The 11,327-nt window shown below is 39.2% G+C and overlaps 1 protein-coding gene across 1 annotated transcript; it reads right to left on the bottom strand.

Moving 5' to 3' along the window:
* Positions 1-216: 216 nt before the first annotated feature.
* C7H5orf15 (chromosome 7 C5orf15 homolog) lies at positions 217-11,321 on the bottom strand. Its single transcript, XM_006731037.3, has 3 exons — positions 11,137-11,321; positions 2,666-3,192; positions 217-1,709 (listed from the first exon to the last, which is right to left on the bottom strand). The coding sequence occupies exons 1-3, from the start codon at positions 11,273-11,275 to the stop codon at positions 1,578-1,580; spliced, it is 798 nt and encodes a 265-aa protein (XP_006731100.2). The 5' UTR covers positions 11,276-11,321; the 3' UTR covers positions 217-1,577.
* Positions 11,322-11,327: the final 6 nt, after the last annotated feature.

Raw genomic sequence — 11,327 nt, 5'->3', positions numbered from 1 at the left:
CCTGGGTGGCTCAGTTGGTTAAGTGACTGCTTTCGGCTCAGGTCATGATCCTGGAGTCCCTGGATCGAGTCCCGCATCGGGCTCCCTGCTCGGCGGGGAGCTTGCTTCTCCCTCTGACCCTCCCCCCTCTCATGTGCTCTCTCTCTCTCATTCTCTCTGTCTCAAATAAATAAATGAAATCTTTAAAAAAAAAAATGAAACACACTTATAAAATCATAGATTTATATCTTTGCCATTTATTTTTAAAATCTTATTCAAAATATTAAATAATACAATTTCAGATAGAAAAATTACTGCAATAAAACAGTTCAGGTGTATTTCCACTGTGCTCCCCTTCCTTATCGGGACAGTACATTGTCCACCTGAAAGAAATGGTGGATTGCCCTACTTCTTCCATCTTTACGCAAAGCACATGCCCACTGGCTCACCCGGGCTTTCCGAGTAGGTGTTTTAACATATATTAAGGGCTATGTTTTCTAAAAAGCTGCAGTGACATTTGTAAGTCAACCATGGTTCAAATCACATATTTACATACTTATCAACTCTTTATTATATAAAGATAGGCTAAAATGAAATACAGTAAATAATTTCCAGTTGCTGTGAAAAACAAAACAGAAGAAAATAAAACAAGTACAGGGGGGAGAAAAAGTCAGTGTACACATTTGTCCTTTATGTATACAAACAACTTCATTCAGGTATAATTTTAATTTGAAAGGCCTAGGTACAGTATTATTTAAGTGATAATGGCCCCTAAGATTTACTCAAACTTACTATGAAGTAATAAAGTGAACAAATCTGATACAATTTTAAACTCTGCTCCTTACTTGAAAGCTTGGAGGAACCCGTGCTACAATCAATTGCTAACTAAAAGCAATTGTATGTATATTTAGTATTTTCCCACAATTTCTACCTCTAAATTTAATTCAGTAATTCAAGCCAAAATATGGTATCTCTGTAACATTTTATCTACATCCACTGCAAACTAGTCTCTCTACTGCCAGAATTTCTAGAGACATTTATTAATGTGTTGCCTAAAATTGTGGTCAGATTGAGCAGTATCATTATCTTAAATTATATTTAAATTATCCAAAAATATCCAAAGTAATTTTCCTGGAAGAAAAAAATGTTACTTTTATGCCAAGCACTATTACACACATCCTTGTAGATTACAGTTTGGGAGCGCAAAATGTGGCTTAAAAAATAGTACTTGGATGGCAGAAAGAGAATCTGAGCCAGCAGTACCAGATATGTTAGGATTTAGTTAAAGGCTGGGATCTTTTAAAACTAGTATTACTAATACTTCCAGAAGAAGTACAATAAAGAAATCTAAAACAAAACTAACAGATAATGCTTAGCTCCACATTCTGAACACCTGATTAAATTTACCTCTAAAAGTGTAGATAAAAAATTATATATTCCTTGTTTGTGACATTTCATTTCCAAAGCACCAAGGCAAAATAAAGAGAGACCCATCTCTCATTTAAGTACCAACTGCCTATGGCAAACATCTGCACAATATTATATAAAAAAGTCAAGCAAATAAAATTACATAATAAGCAAACTCAAATCACAGTGCTTTAAAAAATATAATCATTGGTAATCTTCAGAGAAGGCATTGCCTCATTAACATTCTGGTCTAGACGATGATATTCCACTGTTTTGGAGCAAAGACCATCACGCCATTTCCTGCTTTGAACCAGAAGGAAAATCTGGAAAAAAACAAAATAAATTAGATATGCAAAAAAAGCAAATAGAGGATACGCTAAAAGTATAACAAGTGCACTATCTCTCTCCTAGATTCCCAAATTCAAAAAGTAAAAAAACAACAACAAAAGGGCTTTATTTTCCATCATGTAAACAAAGTTAAACAGTGCTACTCAAATTTTAATGTACAGAGTGCTTGCTGAAAACTGATTCTGGGTTCTATCTGCAGAGATGAATTAGTAGATTGCAGTGGAGCCCAGGAGCCTGCCTATTTAACAAGTCCCTTAGGTGTTTAGATCAGAGATAGCCCAACATTTCAACACTGGGAGAGAATATCACTGGCAATGAAAATAAATATGTAACGATTTTACAACCAGGAAAAAAAAAGTATTAAAATACTATTGGGGCGCCTGGGTGGCTCAGTTGTTAAGCGTCTGCCTTCGGCTCAGGTCATGATCCCGGGGTCCTGGGATCGAGCCCCACGTCAGGCTCCCTGCCCAGCGGGAAGCCTGCTTCTCCCTCTCTCACTCCCCCTGCTTGTGTTCCCCCTCCCGCTGTCTCTCTGTCAAATACATAAATAAAATCTTTAAAAAAAAAATACTATTAAGTCCAATGCTTACTTAATTAAAAGTATTAAATTAACAATTTTTCTCCATAGTATTCCCACTGAAGTAACAATGCTAACTTAAGACGTAATACCTGTTTTTCAAAAACCACTAGGCTTTGGTTTTGCTCAAAAAACAATTTGACTTCTTTTTTTAGAAGCATTCAAGCTAAAGCATTCTGTCTGTAATTTGTTAAAATATACCATAGGTTTATAAGCCGATAGACATCTTGATATTTTACCATCAATTTAAACTTGACTAAAAAAGAAAAAAATTCTGAATCATCAAAAACATTAGTAAGAAATATGACTGAGATAATAAAGGGCAATTAGAGGGGCTGAAAACCCCAAACATACCTTCCTTTTGTTGTGATATGTAATGTAAACAACAGCAATACAAAAAGCAAAAATAATAAGATGAAAAAAGAAATGGCTATCTTCCTCTTCAATATTTGAGGATGGGGTCTTAAAAGATCTCACTGACTGTTCAATTTCCATGTAGTTCCTGTTTTCTTCCAGAGCCTCACTGGACTCATCATCCCTGGGGCTGGTGGTCCAGTCATAGTCTGGTTCTCCATAGTCTCCATTGTCCAGAGTATCTTTGGCAGTGGACGGAGAACTGTTGAGCGTGAGAAGATCCTCCTCCTCCATGCTGGGATCTTCATTGTTATCTGTTTCCTCTTGAGACAGAGAAGTAGTAGGAGAAGGATGAGGGGCTACAGCTGCCCCTCCACCTTTCTCTGTACTAGCTGTGGGTTGGAGAGTGGTGTTGATTTGGAAGACAGAAAGTTTGGTTTGGTTTTCATGTGTTAAAGCACTGATATTTGGAGCAGAAACATCTGGCGGGAGTACAGTGTGGCTCGGCAAATCAGTATTTGGTAGAGCTAAAATAGTGAATAAAGAACATTAAACTGAAATCTCCAACTTTATCTCTACCAAGCTAGAAGGATATTCACCTAAATTTTTCACTAAGCATTTCTCTTTGCCAAATTCCTCTTCCCCTTGAGAATTTGTTAATAAGTCTCAATAGCCAGCAATCAGTTACATTTCTTCTTAGTCAATTATTCATCAGGTAATAACTCTTTAGCCAGAAAGTAACAAGTTTAGCACCATAAAAGACCTACTACATTATGTAGCCTGTCAGCAAAAGAAAAAGGAAAGAATAGACGGGTAACTTTAGGTCACAATGGTGAAATTCACACAAAGCTCTTATCCATCCCCTCTGTTTTCATTTAACAAAGGGGCTGGACTTCAATAACCATTGTCCAGACTGCACCCCATCTCCAGAACAGTTAAGACTGGCGGCTGATCCTAGCTCAAGTAGGTCACAAACTAGATATAGAACGTGAACCTAACGGGCGCCTGGGTGGCTCAATCGGTTAGGCGTCTGCCTTCAGCTGAGGTCATGATCCCAGGGTCCTGGGATAGAGCCCAGCGTTCTGGCTCGCTGCTCAGCAGGGAGTCTGCTTCTCCTTCTCCCTCTGCCGCTCACCCTGCTTGTGCTCTCTCTCTCTCTCAAATAAATAAAATCTTTTTTTTTTAAATGTGAAACTAAATATTTTCAATACAATACAACAAATTCAAGAGAAGCTATAAGCAAGCTGTAGTAAGCATTTCTAAGTGATACTAAAACCAGAAGACCTCCTCTCCCAATTTCCTTTCTTTTTTTTCTTTTCTTTTTTTTATTTAGGTATTCTTAGGGAGAAGAAAGCAAAAACTCCTAAAGGGGAAGAAATGGAAATTGGATTGGAAACTTGAAAACTAAGTGTGAACTAGACTATTTTAAAGATTGGGGAAGGCAATCCAGTATGGGAATGACACCAAACACATACAAGCTCTTATTTCCCTATGTTCCTACCCACTCAGTGTGGTTTACTGAAGTAGTTTAAATTATTTACAGAAGTAGCTCTATACACCAAAAGTTCAGAAGAATCCTGCTGAAATTTAACAGTGTTTCTAATATACAATCTAATGTAGTATCTGTTGAAAAGCTTCAAGAATATCCATTATACTTGTAAAAAAAGGAACTGTCTGGGGCGCTTGGGTGGTGTAGTCAGGGTTAAGCGTCTGACTCCTGGTTTCGGCTCAGGTCATGATCTCAGGGTTGTGAGATTGAGCCCTGTGTCGGGCTCCACACTCAGCACAGAGTTTGCTTAAGACTCTCTCTCTCCCTCTCCCTCTGCCCCTCCCCAATACTCACGCTCTCTCTCTCTAAAAGTATATAAATCTTTTTTTAAAAAAGAGGAACTGTCACATCAGATCTAAAAATACAAAAATACTATTTTAAAGTCTATCAAATTAAAGTAAAATATTTTATAGGGGTAAGATTAAACCAAATCATTCCCAGGCTTTCACAAACATGTGCATACACATAAATTAACAATAACAGACCACTCTTTGTTCAAACATGTAATACTTGAATACATGAATACACTCTGGTTTGTGTATCATAGTTGACACCCTATTTTGTATAGAAAAAATAGCTAGTTTCAATTGGACTGAATGAAATCTCTTAGAAAAAATAATTTAGTAAATTGGTAAAAAAAAGAAAAATTCAGGGTGCCTGGGTGGCTCAGTTGGTTGAGCAACTGCCTTCGGCTCAGGTCATGATCCTGGAGTCCCGGGATCGAGTCCCGCATCGGGCTCCCTGCTCGGCAGGGAGTCTGCTTCTCCCTCTGACCTTCCCCCCTCTCATGTGCTCTCTCTCTCTCTCACTCTCTCAAATAAATGAATAAATAAAAATATTTTTTAAAAATTTAAAAAAAAAAAAGAAAAATTCGTAAATTAGTAAAACTGCCTTAAAGTATTTTCAACAGTTGGTTCCTTGAAACTTTCCATTGAAAGAAAAGAAGGAAACAGGTCCTACAATTGAGTACAGCATTCAGAAAACTATGAACAGGAATTTCTTAAAAGAATTTTTATATTTGCAATAGTATTATAAATTGCTATTTCTCTGATATATTTAAGTTTCCTTGGATCACAAATTTAAATGTAAAATGTAGGGATGCCTGGGTGGCTCAGTCGGTTAAGCATCCAACTCTTGGTTTCAGCTCAGTCATGATTTCAGGGTCATGAGATCAAGCCTACCTCTGGCTCCACACTCAGCACTGATTCTGCTTGAAATTCTCTCCCTCTCCCTCCCCCTCTGCTCCTCCCCCTGCTCTGGATGGCAGGGCACATAGTAGCTTGCTCTCTCAAATAAATAAAGCTTTAAAAAAAATAAAAATAAATGTAAAAGACAAAGGGAAAAAATCTTTAGAATCTAGGACTAGACACAAATTTGTAGACCTGACACCAAAAACACAGTATATAAAAGGAAAAAATCCATAAATTTGATTCTATCAAAATGAAAAACTTTTGCTCCATGAAAGACTTTCCTGTGAGGATGAAAAGATAAGCTACATAAAGGAAGAAATATCTGTGAGCCCCAACCCAAAAAAGGACTAGTATCCAGAATACATAAAAAATCTGAAAACTCAAAAACGAAAAAGCAAACCATCCAATTAGAACACAGGCAACAGACACAGAGGCACATTTCACCAAAGAGAATATACAGATGGCAAATAAGCACAGGAAAAGATTATTAGCCACTAGGGAAATGCAAATTAAAACGACAATAAAGAAATCACTGCACACCTATCAGAATAAACTAAAATAAAAAGTAATGACAACACCAAATACTGGCAAAGATGCAGAGAAGCTAGATCACTTAAATGTTGCTGGTGGTAACATAAAATAGGACAACTATGCCAGAAAACAGTTTGGCAGTTCCTTAAAAAACTAAATATGTAACTACAATATGACCCAGCTATTGCACTCCTGGGCATTTATCCCAAAGAAATGAAAACTCACAATCACACAAAAAATCTGTACATGAATGTTTACAGCAGCTTTAATCATAAAAGCCAAAAACTGGAAGCAACCCAGTTGTCCTTCAAAGGATGAATGGTTAAACAAAGTACTGTGTATCTATATTATAACAGAATATTACTCAGCAATAAAAAAGAACTATTGACACATGAAACAATTTGATGACTCTCCACAGAATTATGCTAGGTAAAAAAAAAAAAAAAAAAGCCAATTCCAAAAAGTTACATACCATATGATTCCCATTTATATCACATTCTTCAAATGATAAAAATAAATAACAGATTAGTGGTTGCCAGGATTTCAGGAGGGAGTGGGGATAGGAAGGAAGTGGGAGTAACTATAAAAAAGCAACACAAGAGGTTGATGGAAATGCTCTTTATCTTGACTGTATCCATGTCAGTATCCTGGTTGTGATACGGTACTACAGTTTCTTAAGATGTTACCACTGGGGAAACTGGGTAGAGGGTATGTGGGATCTGTATTATTTCTTAACAACTGCAAGTGAATCTACAATTATTTCAAAATAAAAAGTTTAAAGAAATATATTTTTACTTCCCACTCCCCAAACAGTAAGGCCTTCTGAATGATCTGCCTGCTTCTACTTGAACTCCTAATGTTCGCTCTCCACACAGCAGCCAGAGTCGCCCTGTAAACACTTCAGTTCAATGATGTTACTCCTTCGGCTTAAAACCCTCTGGGCGCTCTCCTCTTCTCTCAAAAGTGAAATTCAAAGTCTCTGTAATAGCCTACAAGATCCTACATGATCTGGAACCTCAATCTCATCTCCTACTAAACTCCCAAACTACTCTGTCCCTGCTGCCTACTTAACAGATAGCAATAAATGTTTACTGAATATGCTCTTGACCCGATTCTCACCACAAACCCTACACCACTTCCCAAGTAGCATCTTTGCACCTATCACACCCTCTGAAAAGCCTTTTCCATAGTTTTCAGCCAGGCAAAACCCCACTCATTCTTCTAAGGGTATCTCCAATGTCACCCCATTTGTTGTTATAACTCCAATACCTAGTACCAAGTAGGAGCAAAATTAATCAGTATTGTTCAAGGTGTAAAAACTTGGACCTCCTGGGCCTCCACTCCTTCAAATCAGAGAATTTGATCTAGTCAGAAATGAAGAGTATTCAGAACAAAGTGACTTTGACTTTATGGATTTAATTGTTGAGCTTCTACAACCATATGTATTACTTTAGACTTCTAAATGTTCCATTTTTACCCTTTTCTATTTGATATTTCCACTCTAGTTAAAACATTTTAAAAATAACATTCTACATTTAATTCTCTTCTACTGGTCCCTTTAAAAAACTGTCTTAAAATCGACTACATCGATATTTCTTAAACAAGAATGCAGAGGACCCTAGAATTCATTCACACTGGATTGGGAAACATGGCCTCAAAAATTAAACGCACTAAACATTAAATTTAGGTGATCATTTGGGAGCAATTTAATGACAAACATAGAAAGTAGGCACTTTTGAAATGACATGGCAAGACTTAATCATAAGGTGATCATCCAGTGATCCAAAATAATGCTTATATTATTTTTTATTCTGTCAAAATAAAAATTTAAAATCCTTACAGATTTCCAAGAATACACCCAAGTACTGAAATTTTAAGAAACTTAATATGGAACAAGTTTAAATAAATCTAATGTAGTAACTTTCTAACTTTCTATGCTTACTTGAAGTTTGGAGCTCAACACATCCTATCTAGACTGTTATTTTTTTATTAATAGAGTAATTACTTTGGGGCGCCTGGGTGGCTCAGTCTGTTAGGCGTCTGCCTTCGGCTCAGGTCATGATACTGGGGGTCCTGGGATGAGCCCCGTATCGGGCTCCCTGCTCAGCAGGGAGTCTACTTCTCCCTTTCCCTCTGCTCCTCCCCCTGCTCGTGCTCTCTCAAAATAAATTTAAAGATAAAAAAAAAATAAAAAAATAAAAGAGTAATTACTTTGAAATCACTCTACCATAAGGTATGCTTAAAAAAACACTTAAAGTTTTACAAATGCCATGCTGTACTGCAATGTAGCTGCTTCCCTCTTAAGAGCATACGTATTACATTTAAATTATTTTTAGAAGAGAATAATAAGAATTTTAAATTGACAGAAAGACTTAATAAAAAAAAAAAGATTGGGACACCTGGGTAGCTCAGTCGGTTGAGCATCTGCCTTTGGCTCGGGTCATGATCCCAGGGTTCTGGGATCAAGTCCCGCATTGGGCTCCCTGCTCAGTGGGGAGTCTGCTTCTCCCTCTGCCTGCCACTCCCCCTACTTGTGCTCTCTCTCTCTCTCTCTGACAAATAAATAAAATCTTAAAAAAATAAAATAAAAATACAAATTAAAAATTAAAAAAAAAAGATTATCTAAAATGTCCCAGTTTAGCTGGAGAACTATTTATGGCACTCTAATAAATAAAAAGACAAGAAGACACCTTAATACTCCACACTCCCCCCTCGCTTGCCCCTCCCTACAAAATTTTCAACCAGGGGAAAGGCTGTTTCTGAAATACAGTTACCAGCTATAGATCCCTCAAACTGTATGTCTTAAGCATTCCAGGAAGAAATATAAATGCTTAAATGTCAGGTTTTTTCTTAAATGATTAAATAACTAAACAATCATGCTACGTAAGCACTTTAGGAACAGGAATATCTGCATCAACCAGAAAAATCCTCATTATAGTTTACTCATGATTAAAGGGCCTTGGGAAAATGAACCTCAGTCCTTCCCCACAGACTTACAAACGCTTCTGGGACGGTGGCTGCCCTACCCTCATTGCTGCTGAGGAAACCTAAGGAAGTAACCACAGCACTGTAAAAGATGAATGTATGGCTAGACAGCCCCTGTCGGCAAATAAGAAAACACTATCCCATTCATACTGTTTTTCACTGAAAAGTCAAAAAAGATTTAAGGAGAAAAGCAGGACTGTGTCTTAGCCTAAAGAAAAAAAGGAATACTAAACAAAATACTGCTTAATCATTACAAATTCTTATTAATGGATTTGTTCCCCCTAAGTCTCAGGCCCTAGGTTACATATTTCTTTATTTCCTGATAAAGCCTTCAATATCTTCATTCACAATGTAACATTTCTAAGAAAAAAAATACTTAATCATGCAACATTATTTACAAGAGCCAAGATATGGAAACAACCTAAATGCCCATGGATGGATGAACAGGTAAAGATGTGGTGTGTATATACAATGGAATACTACTCAGCCACACACACACACAAAATGAAATATGGCATTTGTGACAACATGGATGGACCTTGAGGCATTATGCTAACTGAAATAAGTCAGACAGAGAAAGACAAATACCATATGACTTCACCTGTATGTGGAACAAAAAAAATCAAAACAAAACAAACAAGTCAAACTCATAGAGAAGAGACTGGTGGTTGCCAGAGAAGAGGGAATTAGAGGTTGGTGAAATGGCAGAAAGGTATTAACTTCCTTGGGGCGCCTGGATGGCTCAGTCATTAAGCGACTGCCTTCGGCTGAGGTCATGGTCCCAGGGTCCTGGGATCGAGCCCCGAATCAGGCTCCCTGCTCAGCGGGAAGCCTGCTTCTCCCTCTCCCACTCCCCCTGCTTGTGTTCCCTCTCTCGCTGTGTCTCTCTGTCAAATAAATAAAATCTTTAAAAAAAAAAAAAGGTACTAACTTCCAATTACAAAATAAGTCATAAGGATGTAATAATATATAGTATGGTGACTATAGTCAGTAATATAGTAATGCATATTTGAAAGTTGCTAGGACAGTAAACCTTAAAGGCTCTCATTACAAGAAAAAAAAATTTTGTAACTCTGTATTGTGATGAGTGCTAACTACACCTACTGTGGTGATCAGTTCCCAGTGTACACAAATATCAAATCATTATATTGTACACCTGAATCTAACATGTTATATGCCAATCATACCTCAATAAATAATAAAAAGAATTTTAATAACAATTTTTAAACGAAATAATCAAATCCTACAACTCCATTAAAATGAAGCGGTCTTGTCCGGCTAAGCCAGGACACAGGGAACCATGTTTACCAAGAATCTCCCTTGTCGCCTTCCTCCTCTCCTCGTCCCAAGCCCCTCAGGAGCCCAAAGCCTCAGTAATCTGGCTCTTTACCGAGCACCAGTACCCTAAGATAGCTTTCTCCCCTTCACTTTTTTTTTTTTTTTAAGATTTTATTTATTTATTTGACAGAGAAAGACACAGTGAGAGAGGGAACACAAGCAGGGGGAGTGGGAGAGGGAGAAGCAGACTCCCCGCGGAGCAGGGAGCCCGATGCGGGACTCGATCCAGGGACTCCAGGATCATGACCTGAGCCGAAGGCAGTCGCTCAACCAACTGAGCCACCCAGTCGCCCCTCCCCTTCACTTTTGCTCTCCAAAATATTCCATCAGCTTAGTCTGGTCAGTGCCCCTGCCCACCCTGATCTTTACTACTTATCTCACCCGTTCCGGAAACCGCCCACACTCCCTTGGTCCTACTAGACCCCTGGGTGCCTCCCCCACCTTGGGACCCTCTCTAGACACCACACCTCCTAACCGCGGCCATCTCCTCACCGGTGATCTGTTCCCTCTGTCCCCTCACCACTCCCCCCTCCAAGCAATTTTGGAGATCCTACCACCGCCATTCCCTCTGGCAACCCATTCTTCAAGACTCTCTAGACAACACCACCACTCCTCCCTCCACGCCCATCTACATACTCTGCTCCCTGGATCCCCGCATCTCTCCTCCCCACTTCTCGGGCTTCTCAGAGACCCCACCTCCTTAGACTCCCTCAGACAGCCTACTGTCCGTCCTCGCCCCTAGAGACCCTGCCCTATCTACACACAGCCATCTGCTCCGGACACTCGGAAGCGTCCTTTCCCTGGCCGGGCCTGTCTCCCCGCCCGTGCCCGGCCCTCCGCGTCTTCCCGCGCCCGCCCTGCCGCCGCGCCCCCTTTACCGCTGGACATGGTGGCGGACGCAAGCAGGAGCGCCAGGACCAGCGGCCGCGCCAATACTTCGGGGACCTGAAGGCCCGGCGAAGGCCGCAGTTTCGCTTGCACGGTTCCCCTCATCCTCCTCAAGGCTGCAGCGGCCATAACGGACTCCGCTAGGAGCCTGCGCTGTTGCTAGGCTCTACGTCATGACATA

Source organism: Leptonychotes weddellii, chromosome 7 (assembly GCF_054177405.1).
Source record: "Leptonychotes weddellii isolate Sample4059 chromosome 7, ASM5417740v2, whole genome shotgun sequence".
Lineage (NCBI taxonomy): Eukaryota > Metazoa > Chordata > Mammalia > Carnivora > Phocidae > Leptonychotes > Leptonychotes weddellii.
The sequence above is the reverse complement of the archived record's forward strand: the minus strand, read 5'-3'. Positions and strand labels throughout refer to the sequence as shown.